At 47.1% G+C, this 24,436-nt stretch overlaps 1 protein-coding gene across 9 annotated transcripts in view; it reads left to right on the plus strand.

Annotated features, from left to right (window-relative positions):
- Window positions 1-24,436, plus strand: part of dgkh (diacylglycerol kinase, eta) — a 55,541-nt gene that overhangs the window by 2,331 nt on the left and 28,774 nt on the right. For 5 of the 9 annotated variants that reach the window (XM_030343613.1, XM_030343612.1, XM_030343615.1 and 2 more), the window contains 4 exons: window positions 8,222-8,332; window positions 12,290-12,370; window positions 19,658-19,762; window positions 22,246-22,378. In XM_030343613.1, the coding sequence (XP_030199473.1) occupies window positions 8,222-8,332; window positions 12,290-12,370; window positions 19,658-19,762; window positions 22,246-22,378 (430 nt within the window). Of the gene's footprint in view, window positions 1-8,221; window positions 8,333-8,874; window positions 9,037-12,289; window positions 12,371-14,544; window positions 14,676-14,840; window positions 15,302-19,657; window positions 19,763-22,245; window positions 22,379-24,436 lie in introns of those variants that run through there. The other 4 variants (XM_030343619.1, XM_030343618.1, XM_030343617.1 and 1 more) reach the window with 3 other exon arrangements.

The following is a 24,436-nucleotide window of genomic DNA, read 5'->3' on the forward strand; positions in this document are numbered from 1 at the left end:
TATATATATATATATATATATATATATATATATATATATATATATATATAATATGTATATATATGTATGTGTGAGACCCTTTTTGTGCGTTTGCGTACATGTGATTGTGCATGTATTTGTGTTTGTTTGGGAATAAGTGTGTGTGTGTGGTTGATTGGGATTCATGAGAGACAAAGGTATACTATGAGCTCTTCACTGACTAACGTATACAGCGACGATGCTAATAGAATCACATTGACAGAGATCAATTTCATCTCATCTCAAGGACTTCACAGAACGGTAAACACTACTGTCTGCCAGCTGTGTTTGGTCCTAAACAGACAGCGAACCTGATAGTAATAATAACGTGTGGGTAGTAGAACGCACCCATTGCCCAGTTGTAGCCCTGGCATTCACTGTATTCACTTGGTTGTCATTATGCTAACAAAGCTGACACAAACAAGGCATGGGGCAGTGAGGGTTGTTGCTCTATGCATTTCGGCTGTGTGTGTGTGTGTGTGTGTGTGTGTGTGTGTGTGTGTGTGTGTGTGTGTGTGTGTGTGTGTGTGTGTGTGTGTGTGTGTGTGTGTGTGTGTGTGTGTGTGTGTGTGTGTGTGTACATATCCTCAGGGATACTAATGGATCATGCACGCACTGACTCACTGAGTGTTCTTCCACCTGGTTGTTTGCTCATCTGTGGAAACGTTTGTCTATCTGTGTGTATGTGTGTGTGTGTGTGTGTGTGTGTGTGTGTGTGTGTGTGTGTGTGTGTGTGTGTGTGTGTGTGTTTTATTTGTGCATGAGAGAGAGAGAGAGATAAGTAAAAAAAGAGAGAAAGTCTGTGTGTGTGTGTGTGTGTAAGAGTGAAAGAAGTGTAAAAAGGTGTGCGCATCGTGTGTGTGCTTCTGTTGGTGTGTGTGCTTGCCTACCACACCTAAGCTCTTCACAGCGTCTACTTTATGTTCATGCCCATCGACGCGCCATCTATCTAGTTGCAGGAGACAACCACATCGCTCTTCTCACATTGGCTGACACCATAGCAACGCTCCCTCTAAGGATGCTGATTGGGTTTTGTCGTGCTCAGAGTATCTGCTGCCGTTTGTAGACTCCTGTAGCCGTACCTCACACCTCCTCTTTAAAACCTATTATACTCCCCATGTGGATTCCCCATGATTTATGAAGCGCTTGTCCCTGTGTCCTCATCAGTCAAACCAGTCTATCGACATCAAAATACTTGCATTCATTGGAGTAAAAATACACACAACCGATCATCGCAGTGATCTTCAGCTCTACCCAGACGCTAACAGTGGCAATGCGCACTTATAAACTCATCACAAGAAATCAATATATTGACATCCGTGAATAACAGCAACTGTTGCGGGCTTCTGCGCTAATGCAATGTGGTATAAGCTTCCCTGTGTCATCGCACTCAGTGCTCTCTGGTGCCCGATTGTCGCTCAACTCGGAGGCGGTAATAGAATTTGATGGCAAACTGCGCGAATGTGATACTGCAACAAATCACGACGCTCCGTCTCATAAACCTCTACCACTCCCCTCTTCGCTCTCCCTTCCCATTAGCGCAAATCACTGGAAATGCTGTTTGAGCCACTGATGACAGGGCAACAAAGTATTAAGACAGCATTGCCCTGCTCAATAGCGTGAGGGTTATATGGTACGGTACGGTGCACTCATACCCTTTTGTGTTTGTGTCTCATTTCCATTTGTTCATCCCATCCTTGTTTCATCCTCCTGCAACGCAGCCGCATGAGGAGAGCCCATAAACGGGTGATTGATGGGTGCGTGATAGTATGCAGATCCCCCCCCCCACCAGAAGTTGTACCCCGCTGTGTGAAGGGCCTCCGGTCCGAGAGTCTTGCCCGGTGCGTTGCAGATGGCTTTGCATTAGGTCTAGAGCCCTGCAGGCGTTGAAAATAATTCAACAAGTGTTTGCAAAATTGTATCCAGTATATTAGTAGCCATTACTGGGTTGCGTCAAATAAACATTGTAAAGTCAACTGGGAAACCAGTTTGAACATGATGTAATGCAGATGGTGGCTGGGGGCGGCGAAGGTGGATGAGGCAGTGGGCTTTGGTTTTGGTTTGGAGAGAGAGAGAGAGAGAGAGAGAGAGAGAGAGAGAGAGAGAGAGAGAGAGAGAGAGAGAGAGACAGAGAGAGACAGAGAGAGACAGAGAGAGACAGAGAGAGACAGAGAGAGACAAAGAGAGACAGAGAGAGGTATCGAGGGGAAAGGAGGGTCTCCCACTGTAACAGCTATTGGGGCTTGCGTTGTGACAAAGACATGATTTCATCCATAATATGACCCTCACGTCCGTAACACAGCCCATCTCTCTCTTTCAGTCTTTTATTGTTTCACAATCACAAGGAGAGACCACACTATCAAGGGAAAAGCCAGAAGACCCATCCGATGCCTAAAGCCGGAATCTGAATCTAGCTGCAATAATTGCGTTGTAAATTACCGGCCTCAACCAAACATCTCCCCTTTTGATTTGACAGTCGTAAAAATACTCACAATGCTTGTAGGCTTGCACGGTGGATCCCACAGTGGTCCTAACAGACAGAAGAATTACCTCCTCTCAAATGCTGAATTGTAATTTTCCCATCGTCATGGTGACACCGAGGCGGAGACTGAGGGGGTGGCCAGGGTACGAGGTTACAATTACCAAACAACACACAACAGCATACATGACAGTATGCAGGGAGGCCTGAAGCTGGGGGATGGGGGGCTGGGGGATGTGGGGTGGAGCCCAAACAGAGAGCAGATCTCTGTTTGAGACAGGGGGACGTGGATCCGGTCTCACAATAATAATATTCAATGTATGACCTGGACAATTACTCCTCTCTTGCTCAGGAGGAGTGGATAATAGAGGTAAATCGAAGCCTGATTATGCAGATAGATTCCTGACAAAAGGACAAGAAGGCCTCTCTCTCTCTCTCTCTCTCTCTCTCTCTCTCTCTCTCTCTCTCTCTCTCTCTCTCTCTCTCTCTCTCTCTCTCTCTCTCCCTCTCTCTCTCTGTATTTCTGCCTCTTGCTTAGAAGGCACTTAGCACGAAACCAGTCAGTGCTAACCCTTGTTATAGAATAGTACTCGACTGTCCTTTTAATAAATTGGTCAATTACGCTTAAACCGCCATTTAGTGCGCTCTGCAAGCCTGGCAACTGGCATAGCAAGACGTGGTCGGTCCCAGGGATTCACCAGGCGGACTCTTTGCAATCTTCTGCCCTGCTGTCTATATGTTCGAGTGCAGAAAGGTAGTATGCATGCATTCTTAGGAACATTTACAAGTGTTTCTGTCTATGTGTGTGTGTCTGAGTATGTTTGTGTCGGGTTTACTTTACCGCAGTTCTATAATGGCTGACCTGACCTCTCTCTGGCTTCCTTAACTCTTTCAAACGCGTGTTTGCTGAATGCATGATGCTGCTGCTGTACTGTTTAGGAAAGTTCAGCCATGTTACGGGAAACCTCACCTTCAGAAACTCCCCTTTAAATAACACTCGTGCATTATGGCAGCGATCGAAGTCTGCAGTTTGTTTATACACGAGGTAATGCTATCGTTTGCTCGCTATGTGGTTAGCCCGGCAGGCAGCCGTGACCATGGGTATACCAAGGAGCAGGATGTTAGCAGTTCTTCTCTTCTGGTTCACTTTGCCAGGGATCTCACTCGCCACTTCTTCTCCACTGCCAACAGCTGCTGGATCCATCTGAGCAGCCTTCCCCTTTGTCCATTGTGTGTGTGTGTGTGTGTGTGTGTGTGTGTGTGTGTGTGTGTGTGTGTGTGTGTGTGTGTGTGTGTGTGTGTGAGTGTGTGTGTGTGTGTGTGTGTGTGTGTGTGTGTGTGTGTGTGTGTGTGTGTGTGTGTGTGTGTGTGTGTGTGTGTGTGTGTGTGTGTGTGTGTGTGTGTGTGCCCGTGCGTGTGTGTTTGTGCTTAAATCTGCATGTGCGTATGTGTGTGCGTGTGTCAGTCTGTCACTAGCCAGGCAGGGTGTGGGTGTAAGGTACATGGAGCTCAGGTTACTCCATTCTCTGTGTGGCGCGTGAGGTTCGCTCTCCCCCCTTCCTTGTTCCCTTCATCGGAGAGGAGCGGTGCAGGCAAGAGAGGGAGGAGAAGAGAAGGTCTATTTATAGATCACTTCTGGCCCACTTGGCAACAGGAAGGAGATGAAGACAAGGAGAGGAACTATGGAGGCCAAGGAGGGACAAACTATAAATGAGAACAACTAAGTAGAGCAAACTGGTTTCTGCATCTCCTGCTGGGCAAAGGAAAACAATAGTTCCACTTTTAGATACAGTGGCAGCCCAAATTGGCTAAAAGTCTTTCATACAACTTTTGTCGAAAGTAGCACATGAGTAACTCTATGTTGAAAAGTCCAACAAGCTGCAAAGGCTAAAAGCAAAATTAGGTATTTGGTTTAGTAACAATAGTCCTCCTCTTGATAGTTATTTCTGCATCACCGTGTGTTGCACTTAACCCGAAAACAAGTAAGGGTAAGGGGGAGTGACAATGCTCCATTCATCGGTCATGACTATTGGTTAATTCCGCTTGTTATGGTTTCATTGTGTTTAATTGTGTGAGCGTGATTGTTGGTGAGCCGGGGACTAAGGAGCATGCATGTACGTCACTCCGTACGTTACTCCTCAAATTCCAGTCTTTAATGGATTCATGCTGGAGAAGTAGGTATATGTACCTCCTTTTTCCTGGGATCGCATGCTATATGCTGACCATTGTTTAGATAGAATGTGTGATGCATGCATGTGTATGTTCATGTGTATGTGTGTCTGTGTGTGCATGCTTGTTGCGTAAAACCTATATATGAGTGAATGAGCAATTTCTTCTGTGATGCACAAAAACCAGTTTGGAGTCTATAAACCTAAAGAGCAAACAGATGACGGAACAATAACGTCTGTATTAGAAGATTTGGGTTTGTTTGTGGAGCCATGTGTTGGAGTGTCTGAGTGATTTTGTCCGTCAACAAAAAGTAGCATACATTTTTTGTGCATGTATAAAAAATAATTTGCACAAGGCAAGCCGATGCACTTCACCATGTTGATAAGAGAATTCAAATGAGAAGAATTATGGGACAAAAAAATCAAGGGATATTTAGCATAGAAAAAGAATTTGCGATTAATCGCGATTAATTAGAGTTAACTATGACATTAATGCGATTAATCACGATTAAATATTTTAATCGCTTGACAGCTCTAATAAATAATATATATATATATATATTAGAGCTGTCAGTTAAACGCGTTATTAACGGCGTTAACGCAAACCAAATTTAACGGCGTTAATTTTTTTATCGCGCGATTAACGCAATTATTTTATAAAAAAAAAAAAAAAAAAAACTTTTTTTTTTTTTTTTTTTCTTTGGCTCAAAACAAAGAAGCAGTAGCCTGACTGCTATGTTCAAATGACATTTGTTAAAAGCAGTCGTTTAATTGCACTATAGGCTCTTTTTTTGTATCGTCCTGTTTTGATCAGTGCCAATGTTGTTATCAATAAAAAATCATTTGCACAAGGCAAGCCGATGCACTTCACCATGTTGATAAGAGAATTAAAATGAGAAGAATTATGGGACAAAAAAATCAAGGGATATTTAGCATAGAAAAAGAATTTGCGATTAATCGCGATTAATTAGAGTTAACTATGACATTAATGTGATTAATCACGATTAAATATTTTAATCGCTTGACAGCTCTATATATATATATATATATATATATATATATATATATATATATATATATATATATATACGCATTTGGGTGTGTGAGTTTCCACCTGCACATTTGTTTGTGAACTCGTCTCTGTGCTTGCAAGCTTACCACATCCTTGACCTCGAACCGTGTGAGTTGAGGTTCAGAAGTTGCGATGACATTTCGTCTTGAGTGCAGTTTCAGAAGCAGATGAGCTCAGTCAGTACTCGTACAGACGTCCTTGGGTATTCACTCAGCTCTGCTTTGTCAGAGAAAAAAAATGTCTAGTTTTCTAGAGCCTTATAGGGGAGCGTCGCTTGGGCCGGTTGCACCTTAATCCACCCAGGAATTTGGCGTTCGGACCTCGCTTCGTGAAGGGAAGAGGGGGAATTAGCATCTCAGATGTAAACAAGCTATGTTTGAGATAATTAAATATCCAAAAAGTCCACCAGTGTGTTTGCGCCAGCCTCCATAACCACAGTTTAATTGAACTGTATTATTTTTCCCACTGAACTTTACTATTGTTATAACATTATTCTTACGTTTTTAAAATAACATGATCTGTTGTAAATGTGTTTGAAATAAGTAGTCTTATCTTATTGTATTCTTACGTTAGTATTGAATACAACAGCAGTTACAATACTCATTGTACATTCAGTATCACTGTATTATGAATCGGTATTACAATGCAAATGCAAACTACAACTTTCCTTATTATCCATATAAATGGATTGTTCGTTTCTACATTGATTCAGTATTCAAAAAAGTGTTCTTCCTTATTTTTTTTACATCAGTGCTATCTCCACCTTTTATGTTGCTTAATGCCACAGCTATATAGTACCGATCATCAAAGTGTGTGTGTGTGTGTGTGTGTGTGTGTGTGTGTGTGTGTGTGTGTGTGTGTGTGTGTGTGTGTGTGTGTGTGTCCGTGCATGTTTCTGTGTAGTGTCTTGTGTGTGTGTAAATGTGCGTGCATGCCTGTGTGCACGTTTGTGTGTACCATGGATGTGTGTGCATGCCTGTGTGCACGTTTGTGTGTACCATGTATGTGTGTGCATGCCTGTGTGCATGTTTGTGTGCACGTGTACCTGTGGATGTGCGTGCATGCCTGCGTGCACAGGTGTTTGTGTGTGTATGTAAGTGTAAGTGTAAACGTGGATGTGTGTGCATGCCTTTGTGTGTGTGTGTGTGTGTGTGTGTGTACCCGTGGATGTGTGTGCACGTGCGTGTGTGTGTGTGTGTGGGTCTTTGTGCTGCTGGAGCCATGTTCACTGTGTGGTTAGGTTGACACAGCTGGTGGCTTCAGGCCTCTGCCTCTGTTTGTAATTCTCTACTCAGAGCAACCCTCTGATGCTAAAAATAGCCTCTGTGTTTGTGTGTGTGTGAGTGTGTGTTTGCATGTGTGTGTTTCATGCACATATATACGTGCTGTGTCTCTGTTAGTGTTTTAAAGTCCTTGATTATGGTGACGATGGTTTTACTGTTTATTTACATTTATGTGTTTATGCGTTCACCTTCCTAGAGTCTTGAAAGACTAACGATTATCTTCCAAGTGAATCAGTCAAATACTGCTTCACTGTTAAAAGTCCAGGTGGAAGGCTCCCGATGCACGGAACATTTAGTCACAAAATCTTTTTCCTCCGGAATGGGAGGATCTCTTAAGGCCTTGTCAACCTCCCAAAGTGGGAGACAGATGTTTACGTACGTCACGACTCACGAGGGGTTGATCTGAGAAACCAGGTCCTTCCTCTGGCTCCCCTCCTCTAAGTTCCCCCCCCCCTCTCCTTCTTCGTGTGTGTCTGTGTGCGTCTGGGTGCAGGGGTAGGGCCTAAGTGTGAGTAATGTGTGTTTACAGTGCAGCAGAGAAAGAGGCATGCTCTCTGTAATGGCTGTCCTTTCTTCTCCACTGTTTGGCCTATCCTTCGTCTCCCATGCGTAAAATTGCTGCTTAGGCCGCCACCCCCACACCCACATAAACACACATGGTGGCACACACTTACACGCACAAGTAAGCGCACACGCACGATACACTTGCACCTACACCCACATATGCTCACAAACATGCACTGGCATCCACACGCAAACATGCGTGCACACATGGATGATCACCAAACTCGAGCACAAGACACCCTCACACAGGGTCCACCCACACATGCACGCACACTCACACTCACACACACGCATGCACACACACACACACACACACACACACACACACACACACACACACACACACACACACACACACACACACACACACACATACTATCTTGGCAGTATCCTGTAGATAAACACCAAAGGGTGGTCAGTGCCCTAGAGCCAGTTGCTATGTTCATCATGTGTGTGTGTGTGTGTGTGTTTGGGGGAGGTGTGTTTCTGTGTGTCCCTACCTCCATGTAGGCTAGTGGTCATGTGTGGGTGGGTACCAGCCCTGAGTCATAGTATACGTAACGTGTGCCACATCCCTGTGTCACAGGGAACAAGTCTTTTTGTGTTAAGTGACCATCTCTCACTCTTTCCTCTCCAGACCAGTATAAAGGAAGGCCTCTTGCTGAAGCAGACCAGCTCCTTCCAGCGGTGGAAGAAACGCTACTTCAAGCTAAGAGGACGGACCCTTTACTATGCCAAAGATGCCAAGGTAACCCTATCCCTTTACACATGTACAAAACATTATAAACACACAAGCACACGCACACAGGCGCCCATGACCACAAACACACACACACACACACACACATACTATCAACGCCAAGCCATGTTCACGTGTTAATGTGGTTTTAAGCTAGTTCATTGCATACAAATATTGGTAATTATCTAATTAGGGAAAATACCCCAGTCAAGAAAAAGGGTATTCAGGGAAGCCCTAGAGTTGTCTGTATTTAGAGTGGAGTACACTCTCCAAAGACCTCGGCTCGACTTCCCCCTCGACTCTCCCCTCTCTACATGAGCTCACCTGCCTCCTTCACTGCTTTCAAATCCTCACTCTACCCTTTTTGTTTATTTAATTGCCCTACCCTTCAGATCTATCTCTAATCTTTACCCTCTTTGACCCTTAACCCTGACTGTGTGTGTGTGAGTACCCGACGGGCCGTTGTGTCTCTTGTATAATGTGTGTGTGTGTGTGTGTGTGTGTGTGTGTGTGTGTGTGTGTGTGTGTGTGTGTTTATTACTGCGTGCCAGTCTGGTAGCGCCCTGGCGCGCTGGCAGGAGCGGGCGCTGCGCCGGGTGTCTCGGAGCCGCGTGTGCTGGCGGGTCCTGTCCGTGTGCTGGACGGGCCCCCAGCAGGGGTCCCCGCCGCCCCTCGGTGCCAGCGGATCAGAGGAAGGCCTGATGAATATCCGGGTCAGGACAGAACAGCACAGACAGGAAGTGTGTTGGGGGCTGGGGGGGGGGGTTGGGCAGGGCGGGACCTACTCCCCCCCGACACCCCCCCCCCCCCCCCCCCCCCCCAGTACCCCTTCCTCCCGAGACATAGATATAGATAGTATCGATAGTCTGTCGTGGCATCCATGCCATATGGGGCGACCGTATTTTATATTTCCTACAACGCCTCAATGTGGTTCACCTGACAGTGTATCTGAACACCCTGGCAGCCTAAAGGTCACTTTTAATCTTAATTTTTCTACAAACTCTCCTTGTCATTTCTGTTAAGGAAAGCTAGCTGTTTAGGACATTTCAATTTTCCCTTTTTTTAGCCCCCATATGTCATGAGTGCACATACAATGCCAGGGTTGGGCAACCCAAACTTCCTTTGCACACTGGTGCATTAAAGAGCCAGTGAACCCACATTATCAGCTGAATTTCAACCACCATGAAAAAAATGAAAATTTGGGTTAAGAATTCGAGGAAAGAGGGGGGCGTGTAATCGCCATGGTTACAACCCACACAGACTTTGTGAAACTTTTTGAGCACCGCCATCGTGTATGAGAGTTATTATGAGCAATGTTGATTATGAAATGCGCCACACACCGTAGCAATGTACTTTGAGTGTACATTAAACACATCGCTGCTCAGATGGAGCTTCACCATCTACTCACACCATAGTGTTATACTATATGGGTACAGTGAGCCTTAAGATCGGAGCTCCACACATCCACACCAACCGCGCTGGTTGTGACGTCTGAGTGCCATAAAAAGGTTTTGGGTTCACTGGCTCTTTAAGGTCAGGCCTTCATAGTACCTAATGTACTGAGAGTGTTTGTACGCACAGGGTTTGTGTGTCGGTTGCCAGCCCCTGCTCATATTTACGCCTCTAGCTGCTATAAGAAGGATAGATTGTGGTAGTATGCTTCTGTCAACTTTAGTCATGTACATTGCATGATGCATAATTAAAATGGAAAACGTATGTGTCGTCATAGATAAGTCCATTCCCAACACGCCTGAGCTGACTGTGCTGCCCTCTGCTCTGCCCTTTGCCCTCTGCCCCGACATGAGGAGCCTGTTCTCCACTGCCATCCATCATGGAGGCTGGGTCTCAGCGGCCTTTAGGCTCCTCATGACCTCCCCCTTGACCTCTCTCTCTCTCTCTCTCTCTCTCTCTCTCTCTCTCTCTCTCTCTCTCTCTCTTTCTCTCTCTCTCTCTCTCGGATCTCCTTGGTATCTGCTAGCTCTATGAGCAACGTCTCACGTCCGAGTTTATGCATTCAACAAACTGGACCTTTGTACTAGTAAAAAATAAGTGTTTTCATTTCATTGAGCACAAAAGAGAGATGTTAAATCTTAATGAGACCAACTTCAAAGAAATAATACATGACAAATATCTTTGAGTTAAAGCTTGCATGGGGTTTCGGTATGTGTGTGTATGCGTGTGTGTTTGTGTGTGTGTGTGTGTGTGTGTGTGTGTGTGTGTGTGTGTGTGTGTGTGTGTGTGTGTGTGTGTGTGTGTGTGTGTGTGTGTGTGTGTGTGTGTTGTATATACGAGCAGGATATAGAGAAAGGGAGGTATAGGCAGGGAGGGAGGTTAGTTGTAGTGGCCATGGAGACACAGCTTCCCAGCCTGGCTCTGGATCTGTGAGAACCAGAGGATCTCGTCCCTGGCCTGGTTCCACCCTTCACTGTCAGCTTCCATTACAGCTACCCTCAGGACCAGTGTGTGTGTGTGTGTGTGTGTTTGTGTAGGTGGGTAGGGGGTTGGGGCTGGTGGGTGTAATGTTGAGTGAGAGAGGAGGGAGAGGGAATGTGTCACACTCCAACCGCAACTTAGGATGTACCACACATACACGCACACACACACACACACACACACAGAGACACACGCACACACAAAAACACGCATACACACACACACACACACACACACTCATGCACGTGACACCAAGGCATAGCAACAAGAGTACCATAATGGCAGAGTGGGCGGTGTGTAGCTGTTGTATTGGCACACCACTTGTTCTAGGCACAAAAAGAAACACACACACACACACACACACACACACACACACACACACACACACACACACACACACACACACACGCACACGCACGCACACGCGTGCGCGCACACACACATGCACCAAAATAAACTGGATGGCATCCCTCAACAAACCCCTGGAGAGTGTGTGTTAAAAAGTATCGTTCCCCCCCCCTCCTTATTGCAAACTCACATACTCTCACGTGCACACACACACACACACACACACACACACACACACACACACACACACACACACACACACACACACACACACACACACACACACACACACACACACACATCCAGAGCTGACATTCCCCTAGCAGTAGTTTGCTGGCCTCTGGCTCTGTAAGAGCACAGCTGTGTTCCTCGTAGTGAAGCGGTGCTCAGATCTCCGCTAGCCCATCTTGTTCAGACGCTTACAGTCTCTGCTAGCCTGTCCTTCTGCATTCTTTCTGTCAGTCTGCCTGAATGTCTGTCCGACCGTCTGACTATCGTGCAATTGTTACATTTTGTAGGACTTTGAGGTGTTCTCCTCCACCTTATTGTAGAGACGAGTCTGTCCCTCTATTAACTCCCACCCCTGTTATGCTACAAACCAGGTCCACACAAAATGAAGGAATACCTTTAAGGTTATGCTACTGTGAGGATAGGCCATGTTTCCCTGTGGTTGTTGAAAAGTGAGGAGTTAGATGGCTGAGAACACTTTAACATGGTTAAGACAAACCACTTAGATGTTTGAATTAAAATGCTTCTTTGTGTCAAATATAATGTTTGGAATAGGGTCTATGGTCACATTATGCATGTTTTGATTCATGTTTTATTATTAATAATAACAATTGCAATACTTATACTTATACTAGCAGTCCATATTTGTACAATGGTGCTCTTACACATATTATTTTACCAAGGAAAATATTGAACTGCTATTGTGTTACTGTTTAGACTGCTACCTTAGTGTTTAATCCATTCATGTAAGACATTCCCTTCTGTGTATCGGAGTGCCGCTTTGCTACGGTCGTAAATGAATAGCCCATCCTTCATCCTGCCTGCGTCCGGCTGTAGTCTAAGTTAAGACGTAGAATTAACGGTGTCACCTCACCGTTACATAAGAGGGAATGTTTTCACAATATTATCCTGTTGCCCTTCTTGATTCTCCTTTCTTTCCACTCCTCCCCTCCGCAGTCCCTCATCTTCGACGAGGTGGACCTATCGGATGCCAGCGTTGCAGAGTCCAGCACAAAGAATGTCAACAACAGCTTCACGGTGAGCGCTTGTTATGGTTACAACCCGTGTGTACAGGTTGGCTGGCCAACCCGAGCACAATGAAGAGGGGGCCCACCCCTGGCCGAATTAGGCTCGCAACAACACGCTGGCCTCGTGTGTGTTAAGTTGATCTAAGGTCAAATTATACAGTGCATGCTCTCGCTCACGACACATGTTCTCCAAGCTCTCCTTCTCTAATCCCTTCATCACAGTACCACCATACTATCTAGTCATTTAGCAGATGCTTTTAGCCACTTATTTATCATCTGATACATTACATTAACGTGCAGGTGGACTACTAGATTGCATACATTTGTATTGGAAGCCGGAACCTTCGGGCTGGGGTTCCCCCTAGCCCGGCCCCCCTGGTTCACCTATAAACACCCGTCTCTAGTAGACTAGGAGCTGCTGACGCGTGAGGACCTTTCCCAGCCAAGCGTCAGTTGTTTTTCCCTCTGACTTCCCCAATGCCGCATCTATAGGGAGACGGCAGCGGATGTTGCCATGAATGGATGCATTCTGGGGAAAAACTGATGAAGTGGGTGGCTGGATAGTGTGTGTGTCTGTGTGTGTGTGTGTGTGTGTGTGTGTGTGTGTGTGTGTGTGTGTGTGTGTGTTTTGGACGTGGAGTGGGTAGCACACTTTGAGTGTCATCTGTGTGGATGCGAGGAGACAAAGCAGCAATGAGAAGCAGGGGGCTTGTCCAGGCTAAAAATTGCCGTCCACTCCCCTGGCCAGCTATAAAAAGACTGGAGGAGGAGGAGGGGGCTGCAGGAGTACAGGGCCCAGAGGAGAGTGTGAGGCTATTTATAGCTGCGCCTTCAGCGCATCCCTGAACACTGCGCCTAGGATATCATGAATGCTTCCATATTTATAAATGGGATTAGGTTTGCTTTTGTGTGTGTGGGAGTGTGCATGTGTGTGTGTGCGTGCATGTGTGTGTGAGTATGTGTGTGTGTGTGTGTGTGTGTGTGTGTGTGTGTGTGTGTGTGTGTGTGTGTGTGTGTGTGTGTGTGTGTGTGTGTGTGTGTGTGTTTTTGTGTGTGATCCTGTGCTGGTGTTCCAGGCACATGGGCATCCACATGCAGTGTTCTTCTTCTTCTGCCTGGTGTGTGTGTGTGGGGGTCTGTGTGTGTGTGTGTGTGTGTGTGTGTGTGTGTGTGTGTGTGTGTGTGTGTGTGTGTGTGTGTGTGTGTGTGTGTGTGTGTGTGTGTGTGTGTGTGTGTGTGTGTGTGTGTGTGTGTGTGTGTATGCGCGTGCATGGTGCATGAAGTCATGTTGATGTTGAGTTCAAAATGCATGATGAAAGAAAGAGTTTGAAGGATATAGAGATGGAGAAAGGGAAAATACAGAGATGGAGAGAGAGATGGGGAGATGGTGTGAAATAGAGATGGAGAGAGATGGGGAAGAGATGGAGAGAGATGGGGAGATGGTGTGATACAGAGAGGGACAGAGACAGGGAGATGGTGTGATACAGATGGAGAGAGATGGGGAGATGGTGTGATACAGATGGAGAGAGATGGGGAGATGGTGTGATACAGATATGCAGAGAGAGATGGGGAGATGGTGTGATGGATTGTAGGGCTTTACAATACGTTCTGGAGTAGGAGACGGGTGGGCGAGGGAGGACAGGGGTTCAAGAAGACAAGAGGCAAATTAGGCGGCGACTGAGGGACAAAGAGGGAAGAGAGAGAGGAAGCGAGAGGAGAAGAGAGACGTGTTGAGATTAATTTAGCCTGACACTGGGCGGCGGGAGCCCAGGTGACAGCGGAGTCACGGGCCAGAGAACTGCTCAAGAGAACAACAGAGGCACGGAATCACACCGTGGAGAAAATAGAGAACCAGAGAAACAGTAGCCTGACACATCAGGCAGAGCGGCAGAGGAAACCCTAAAGTGATGTCACATGGCGCAGTGAAACACACACACACACACACACACACACACACACACACACACACACACACACATACACACACACACACACACACACACACGGACACGGACACGCACACAAAGACACAGTCATACCTTTGTCTCCCAACTCAGATTGTGTGTGTGTGTGTGTGTGTGTGTGTGTGTGTGTGTGTGTGTGTGTGTGCGTGTGTGTGTTTGTGTGTGCAGATGTGATTTGTAGAGGAGTAGAGGTAGGGGGAGAGAGAAAGTCATGCTGGGTGGGGAGTGAGGGAGAGAAAGGTGGGAGGGGGGAGCAGGAGGCGAACGCGGGACAGAGAGGGATGAGGCGAGAGAGGCAGTACGAAACGGGGAAGGACGGCGGAGGAGAGGGACACTGCACTCTAACAGAAGGTAACGTGACATGACTTCCTATATAATCTGCCACGCTGTGCATGACGATTCACCTCAGCTGCAGTGAAGATGTGTCCTCTCTCTCTCTCTCTCTCTCTCTCTCTCTCTCTCTCTCTCTCTCTCTCTCTCTCTCTCTCTCTCTCTCTCTCTCACTCTCTCACTCTCTTACTCTCTCACTCTCTCAATCTCACCATTTCTCTATCAGGCTCGCTCGTTCTCTCTGTCATTCTCTCTATCTCGCTCGCTCTGTTGCGTTTATGCTCATGCAATCTCTCCCTCTCTCTCATTTTCTCACTTTCTCTCGCTCTAACGATCAAGCACACGGCTGTGCCCACAGTCAGAGGCGAGACCGGGTTTCAGTGGACAGCCTTTCCGACTGTGATGGAGAGCGAGCCGCCAGAGAGAGAGAAAGAGAGAGAGCGGGAGAGAGTGAGGGGGAGAGAGTGAGGGGGACTGCTGCGCAGAAGGCATTGCAGGGCTAAGCTCTGGTCATAGGGGTAGAAGGGAAACACACAGGTTTGCCCTTGTGTCTGGCTACGACTGCTATGGTCTGTCTGGAGGCTGTTTTCAGTGTGTCTGTGTGTCTTGTCCGTGAAGGATGAGTGATGCTGAATTCCTTCACACAGGTTGGTGGTAGCCGTTGCGGCGGGCTCGATCGAATTAACTCGTTTTCTGCTGGCTGTTGGAAAATCAATTCCCAAGTGTTGAGCTACGCTCATCGTGTCTTGTTTGTGCCGTTGTCTGCGTTTTTGTGCTGTTGCGTTATCATGCGTCGTTTTGGTGTATGCGTTGCTCGTGTTTGTATGTTTGATGAACGTGTGTGTGTGTGTGTGTGTGTGTGTGTGTGTTTGTGGTTGTGTGTGTGTGTGTGGTGTGTATAAGAAGAGTCAAAAAATAGCTAAGTGTACACACGAATGCAACCGCCTGCTGCAGCCTGTGTTGATCAAGTCATTTAACCGTGTGAATCTGTGTGTATGTTTGATGTACATGCGCATGTGTACGTGCCTGTGTGTGCACATTCAGCGAGCCACTCTGCAATGAGTCTGTAAGTGTGCTTGTGTATATGTGTGTCTGTGTGTGTGTGTGTGTGTGTGTGTGTGTGTGTGTGTGTGTGTGTGTGTGTGTGTGTGTGTGTGTGTGTGTTTGAATATGGGGGTTATACACATTAGCGAAGTCCTCACACGATCCGGCTCATTAAACTCTATCTCACCCACTACGAAGGGCTCTCTCTCGCTCTCTCTCTCTCTCTCTCTCTCTCTCTCTCTCTCTCTCTCTCTCTCTCTCTCTCTCTCTCTCTCTCTCTCTCTCTCTCTCTCTCTCTCTCTCTCATTCTCATTCTCGTCCTCTAGGTATTACTTTCTACTGCCTAGATTGCTTGAGTCACATCCAGTTGTTGTGTTGTTTAACACAAAAGAGGCTGGTGTGTGTGTGTATTCATGTTTGGTTGTGTATCTATGAAAAGGGACGGATGTCCCTGCCTGTTGTGAACCAAAGCCAGTGTGAGTCAGTTTGCTATGTTAGACACTGGAGCCAGATATGAAGCCATTGTTATTGTACGCAGGCTGCAGTGTCTACTAGCTCTTCTTAAGTACAGACACACACACAAACACACACACACACACACACACACACACACACACACACACACACACACACACACACACACACACACACACACACACACACACACACACACACACACACACACACACACACACACACACACACAGTAGCTTCTCCAACCGCCATTCAATGCACATTCATGAGTCCACCATGGAAGGCAACAGCCAGCTTGTGGGAAGAAGAAACCAACAATGAAACCGTCAACCCACTGGTTTCCAGATGACCTGCTCTTGCTCCTGAGCTTCAACAACATATTAGTCTGCTGAACAAACGTAAATTTAGTTGTTGTTGTTGTTGTTGTTGACATGAAGCCTCACCCAAAACAATCCCTGGCACTGTTGACACAGGGCCGTGGTCTTTGTCATCCGTATACCAAATACAATCAGGCACACACAGGGACGACAGCGCTCAGTGCAACGTGTGACCTATAGCGTCCCATAGGTCAGGGCGTCCGTCAAGCCGGCTTTTCCACCCTTGAGGGATGCCATGGGCTATTTAAAGAAACAGCAGTTCCTGTTTCCCCTGGCAACCAATCTGATCACTAGCCCGTCCGCAACATCCCACACACGCACACACGCACGCCCACACGCACGCACACACACACGGTCACTAAGAAATATGCATGCATAAAATACATACACTTGTTTACCAGCAGGATGATATTTTTTTGATATGCAATCCGCCAGTATTTATGGTAACCAGTTATTGCTTGTGTTCAATGCGCCCCGCCATACACAAAGCCACACTTACCGGTCCTTCATGCCGTTGCTGTTTTGTGAAACAGAGAGACATAGAGGTAGAGAATAGACTTATCAAGTGAACAATATAATTGAAAATAGCAAGGAAAATAATCGACTCTTGGTGATGTTGTTGCACCAGCAAGGATCTTACATAACGCGAGACATGAATTATGCATGAGCTATAACACATTATATGCAGACATACATGTACACACACACGGGGAGAAAGAATTTGTGAAAAAATTGCCCAAAGAAATACCTACCTCATAATTTCAGGTGTATTTTTCTAGTCATTTAAATATATTTGTATTAAAATGATGTGTGTTTATAGGAATATTAGCTAGCATGCATTGGAGCTGTTTTGAGAATAATAGATAGCTAGATAGTACCACACACACACACATACACAGGCTTTGTTGTACAAGAAGATGCACACCAGGGGGTGTGCATGTTTCTTTAAGTGGTGTGTCAACCAATATTGATTGGTTGCCGACAGCCTTAATCAGCCGATTGGTACATTAAAGTAGTGATTAACAGTGAAGGTAAGGGCTGAACTTGAACTCTGTAGTTTCCAAGGTTGACATAATATCATATATATATTATACAGACCTGCGTTTTAATTCTGAGAGCCAAGCAACATCATAATCTCCTGGGAGCTTGTGTGCGTGTGCTCTGGTCTGTGTTTGCATGCAGTTGTTAAAAATAAAGAATGTGTGTATGCGTGCTTGCAAGCATGTGTGTGCGTTTGTGAATGTGTGGGTGTGTGTGTGTGTGTGTGTGTGTGTGTGTGTGTGTGTGTGTGTGTGTGTGTGTGTGTGTGTGTGTGTGTGTGTGTGTGTGTGTGTGTGTGTCTGTGTGTGTGTGTGTGTTTGTGCATGTGGGTTAAAAGGCGTTTAACTATTCAGCCAAGTAGGACAGCTGTATATTTATTTTCACCACATGCAACATTAATATAGCAAGAAAGTGGTCAGGTGTTCACAGTTCTCAAATCAGTTTGGCACTATAAATGTGTGAGGCTGTCAGCCCGCAGATGGCACAATGGGGTGTTATTCAAGGCTTATCATAAGAGGTGCAATACCAGCATTTATTTGGTCTGCAATATTAGGCTCATCAACTCTTCTGACACCCCCCCCACACACATATTTCCTCTGCCTTGAAAACTGTTCTCTGTGTTTTTTCAATGGATCTATTATGCCCTCCTGTGCGTGTGTGTGTGTATGTGTGTGTGTGTGTGTGTGTGTGTGTGTGTGTGTGTGTGTGTGTGTGTGTGTGTGTGTGTGTGTGTGTGTGTGTGTGTGTGTGTGTGTGTGTGTGTGTGTGTGTGTGTGTGTGTGTGTGTGTGTGCATCTGCGAGCTTGCCTGTGTGTGTTATTTTTTTTGGTCTTTCATTTTTATTTTTTCTGTAGCCTGCTGGCAAAGCTTCTTCCTCAGGTGTGTGTGTGTCTCTGTGTGTGAACACCCCAATCTCAGTGTCTGCAGTCCTCTTCAGTGTCAGCGATGGGGATGACATGAGGGAGACCCAGTAATAGTTATAACACAAAAGAGAAAGCATCAGAGATAAAGGGAGCGAGAGAGAGGAAAATGAATGAATAATGAATGGAAACGTTGCGGAAGGGGTGCCCATGTCTGTAGGCTCATCTAGGGGTATACTGTCCTAAAAAATAAACACACACACACACACACGAAGAAACACACAAACAGAGGAGTGGAGATGAGGGGAGATTCGAGGCGGGAGAGATGCTCTTAGCTTTAGCTGAGGCGTTTCGCCTGTCAGCACACATCTGCCTCAAAGCAGCAGCCCAGGCAGAGAGAGAGAGAGAGAGAGAGAGAGAGAGAGAGAGAGAGAGAGAGAGAGAGAGAGAGAGAGAGAGAGAGAGAGAGAGAGAGAGAGAGAGAGAGAGAGAGAGAGAGAGAGAGAGAGAGAGAGAGAGAGAGAGAGAGAGAGAGAGAGAGAGAGAGAGAGAGAGAGAGAGAGAGAGCAGGAGAAAGAGACAAATAGTGAGAAGAGAGCAATAGATGGAGAAAGTGAGATAAAGAGTGGGAGAGAGAGGAGGCTAAAGCGAAAGACAGAGAGAAAGAGGGAGGGAGAGTGGGCTGGATAGAAAAAAAAAAAAAAAATCCAGATTGAGAGAGGAGGATATAGGAGAGAGATGGATAGAGAGAGAGGAGGATATGGACAGAGCGAGAGAGAGACGGGGTGGGTGAGTGTTCATCAGGGACAGTCCAAGGCTCTAGAAGGTGTGATGGGACAGCAGGAGTAGGCCAATCAGAGAGTCACCCAGGGACCAGAGACTAAGATTGCATTGGGACGAGGAAGAAGAAAGAGAGCGCGGGGATGAGAGAGAGCGAGGGAGGGCGTGAGGGAGGGAGGGAGGGAGGGAGGGGTGGCTGCTCATCCCTTCCTCCTTAAAGACAGAACCGATTGCTCACTCCGCTCAGTTGGCACCGCAGGCTGACAGAGAAGACCAAAAACTCCTTCGCTCGCTTCTTTTTTCTCTTGTTTTCCCGCCGAGCTCACGAGCCCCCCCCCCCTAAATCAGCCCCCCCCATCCCTCTCTCCTCCGTACCCGTCCACTCCTCCACCCATCACTCTCTCCGTCCCTCCCCCTCTGTGTGCAGGTGATCACCCCGTTCCGCAGGCTCATCCTCTGCGCGGAGAACAGGAAAGAGATGGAGGACTGGATTAGCTCGCTGAAGTCGGTCCAGTCCCGGGAGCATTACGAGGTAGGGGACCCCTGCCAGAGCCACAATGGACACACACAACAGACACACACACAACAGACACACACAACAGACACACACGCTGAATCCCACTGTGTGCCACCGCGGCGTCGGAGATCGTGGCACGAGGCGTTCCGTCCTTCTTTTCTTTGTTTCGGTTGTTATTTCAGAGGCGTGTTGTAGACTGGGATCTTCCCAGCGGTGTTGTTATTTCAAGTTCGCTGAATCGAGGGGGCATCAGGGGCGAGAGTGGGGAGAGTCTGATTTAACGGGCACATCTATGCGGGCAGCAGTGGTTGTGTTTATCCACAGCTGCCGTGTGGCGCATTCACATTAACGCGCACGCATGCACAACACACGCGCACACACACGCGCACGCACACGTGTTGTAGACGCAGCGGCACGCACCTGACAAGATGCTAACGAACTAAAGCAGACAGACACTTTGGAAAGGATGGCCGCTAACCCACCCTTTCTAGAATTTGGGGGAGCGAAAAGGAGGTTGGTGGGGCGGTGTCTAAATGTCAAAACGGTAATATGCAAGAATAATAATATGACAGCGTTCAGCGCAAAAAACAAAGATTCAAGAACTTGTTGTCCATAAATATTTCATAAAAACAGCATGACTGTCTTCTTAAGTCTGACATTTACCACACACACACACACACACACACACACACACACACACACACACACACACACACACACACACTTACACACACACGCGCGCGCACACACCCACACACACACACACACACACACACACACACACACACACACACACACACACACACACACACACATACACACACCCAAAGTGATTCGAGATCTATTTTTACATGAAAAAGTGTAAGTGACGTAAGTATTTGTAATACGTATGTGCTGAGCTGGGCATCTGGTGACAGAGTTACGGCTAGGAGAGTGGCAGCGAGGCAGTGCAACACGTTCAGAGAGGCTTTGATTTAAGGGTGTTGAGGAGGGAGGGAAGGAGAGGGGGTCTTATATAAGAGACCCTGTTCCTGACAGCCCCCCCTTCGACTGCACTGCAATGCAGCAGCACCCCCCAATACTCACATACCACTTGTGTGTACACACACTAAGCCACACACAAAGACAGGCCCACATAAACACACATACTCTAAAAGATGAACAAAAGTGGCTCACGTAATCCCCACTTTAGGTGGGTCAATACCAGATTCCAGGCAGCACGCGCGTGTTTGTGTGTTTTCTTTTTCTATCGGACACACGCATCACAGCGCTTGTGAGGAGTCTACCTGGCAAGCGGACAGGGGCCGGCCCGACACAGACGCAACGCCCAAGCATCCTCACTTGACTGCTCCCGTTATAGGGTGCTTCTACTTCTACCAGCGCCTGCTAGCACCTGCTAGCTCCCGCCAGGCTGGACTGGCTCTGGCTCGGACACGTTCCTCCTCCTTCACTCTCGCTCTGGACCGTGGGAGGAGGATTAGACTACTATGAAACCACAGTGTGTTCTAGAGATAATAACCTGGGGCGCTTGCTTGGTTATTCATTTCGTATTGAACCTTTGTTTACCCGGGTTGGTCTCATTGACATTAGAGAATATGTTCTGCTCATTATGATGGACAGAAGCCTACACATTTGGTACAGTTGCCTGACGGTCGCTGCTCGCCGTCAGCCAATCAGGGCGGTTAGATAAACACTCGTGTTTTGAGTGATTGCGTTAGGAGATTAGTCATTTGTTTTAGAATGAAACCATCTCATGTGCCCTATCATTATACCTGGCTAACAAGATCAGGGCTGACCTACCAGACGCTGTCTTCACTCCAGGTTGAATTCATTAGCCTGACTATTTTTAATAATTGTGTGTGTCATACTACAGCGGGCTCCCGCTGCTGCTGGTAGGCTCTGACGTAGTCCAGACCTGGGATCAGTTGAGCTTGGATAACCAGAGTGCTTCTATGTGCAGCTGTGAGGCCTCTATATTTTAGTTAGACTGAAGACCATGTTTGAATTATAATGGACCATTGACAGACAACACAGAGGGGATCTTGTAACTTAAAGGTGCTGTGGGTAAGGTGTGAGAGTTATAAAGAGAGACAGCAGAAAAGAGAGGTATGGTGAAACCAAATCTATAGATTCTTTGATTGGTTGATTCTCCAAACCAATCATGGATGAGATTCCCTGATTGTCCAGTAAGGTGGTTGGAACGAAAAATGATACAGAGGAAGGCACTTTTACAAACGGATAAAATTGTTTTCTCTCTAATAGCTGACAGACCCCTGTGACATTTCTAACACATTACACTCAAATCATACACCTTTCGATACACAAAATCAAATGCGTTGGCAATGCATCAAGGTACAAAACTGAATGAATACCAAGACATGAGTCAAATACTTAATGCCTGAAGAGGAGGATGATGATGATAATCAGGATCAAGATGTTTCACCGTGTCCTTGTGAATGCTGTCCTTAATGCTGTCAATCATTTATTTCCCCTGCCAGACGGCACAGTTCAACGTGGAACATTTCTCAGGGATGCACAACTGGTACGCTTGCTCCCACGCACGGCCCACCTTCTGTAACGTCTGCAGGGACAGCCTGTCCGGGGTCACCTCCCACGGCCTGTCCTGCGAAGGTAACCCTTACACACACAAACACACCCACAGCCACAGCAGCACACACAAACACACATATGCACACAAGCACACACGAGCACACGCACACACAAACCCACGTACACACACACGCACACACACACCCACACCCAAAGCCACACACACACAACGCTCACACACACACACACACACACACAAAAACACACACACAACCCCACCCATACACATACAGACACGCAGACACACACTCACAGTAATGCAAACCTGTGTGATCAATACCCCTACCTATCCACACACACACACACACACACACACACACACACCCTCACACTTCCATCTCCCTGTCATCATCTTCCTCTCGTGTCATCCATCCATCTCGGGTGTCCGTCTGGTGATTAGTCATGTCTGCACCTCAGCACCTCAGCTGTGAACAGCGCGGTGGGTGGCGGGGCTGGTGTACAGGGGGTGGGTTGAGTTGTCGGGGCGGGGAAGGGAGTTGAGAGGTGTTGGGTTGGTGGGTCCCTGCTCCTCGCTGGCGCACGGTGAAGTGTCGTGACAGCCAGGCAGAAGCTAATGAACACCATCTGCATGCACTCCTCTCGTTCTAATTAGGCCAATGTCGCCCAGTGTGTATGCATATATTCACTGTGAGTGTGTGAGCGTGTGGCGATGTGGGACGGTTGTTTGCGTGTGGGTGCGAGCGCATGCATATGTTGGTGAGTATGTGTGTGTGATGTGTGTGTGTGAGCGTGTGCTTTTGTCTGTGTCCGGTTGTGTGCATTGTGTGTGTTTGTATGTGTGTGTTTCTGGTTGTGTGCATTGTGTGTGTGTGTTTGTGTGAGAGAGTGTGGCCTGCTCACAGTCTAAATTAATGCACGTGATGAGCGTGGGCAACGAGAGCCTCTTTTGCCAGTGCTCATTATCTACTACAAGGAGGTCCTCTATTATCCAGACAGGACAAGGAAGAGGTGGAGAGAGAGAGAGTGGCATAAAGATGGAGAGAGAGAGAGAGAGAGAGAGAGAGAGAGAGAGAGAGAGAGAGAGAGAGAGAGAGAGAGAGAGAGAGAGAGAGAGAGAGAGAGAGAGAGAGAGAGAGAGAGAGAGAGAGAGAGAGAGAGAGAGAGAGAGAGAGAGAGAGAGAGAGAGAGAGAGAGAGAGAGAGAGAGAGAGAGAATGGGAAAGAGAGAGAGCCTTGTTATAACGACTTCCATTACCCGTGCTCAAAGACGGTAAACTAAAAATCGCATTCAGAGCAAGGCTAGCCACCATAATTAGCAGGCAACAGTAAAACAATACAAACTCTGTGTTCATGAAACAAGTGAGAAACCAATACGATGGGCTGCCACAATGGGCTGCGATACGCTGCTTTGCTGGCCATATGTTTTAGTTAGTTAGTCGTCGGTTTTTTAGATCTTCATACGGAGAGAGGGGCAAGAGAAACAGGGCAAACAGATAACCAACCCTCACAGGAGGAGGGCGAGAGAGATGGAGGATGTGTCTCCTGGGGTAAGCATCAGAAGCGTGCGTATGGATAATAGGGGACTAGAACGAGGGAGGAGATAGTATTTTTAACGTCAGGCGAGGAACATTGGCTAACAAGTTGACAGCAATCAAAGTGGCTCATTATACCCTTCGATTTCCTGCCTACTGCCATAAACTAGGGTGGACGCCCTGTTCAGCGTGATGCACACACACACAAACACACACACACACACACACACACACACACACACACACACACACAACCACACACACACACACACACACACACACACACACACACACACACACACACACTAACTCACTCACACACACACACACACACACATTAACCTACACACACACACACACACACACACACACACACACACACACACACACACACACACACACACACACACACACACACACACACACACACGCATGCACACAGATAACAGAACAAGATGACGCACAAGTGTAAACAAACACATGGTCATTCAATATGGCAACACAACCACACAGCCAAAGTTTGATGATCTCTCTCCCGCCTCGCCCCGTCTGGGGTGGCTTCGGTCCTGGCAGCCTCTTCTTCCCGA

This window comes from Gadus morhua, chromosome 20 (assembly GCF_902167405.1).
Source record: "Gadus morhua chromosome 20, gadMor3.0, whole genome shotgun sequence".
In the NCBI taxonomy this organism is placed as follows: Eukaryota; Metazoa; Chordata; class Actinopteri; order Gadiformes; family Gadidae; genus Gadus; species Gadus morhua.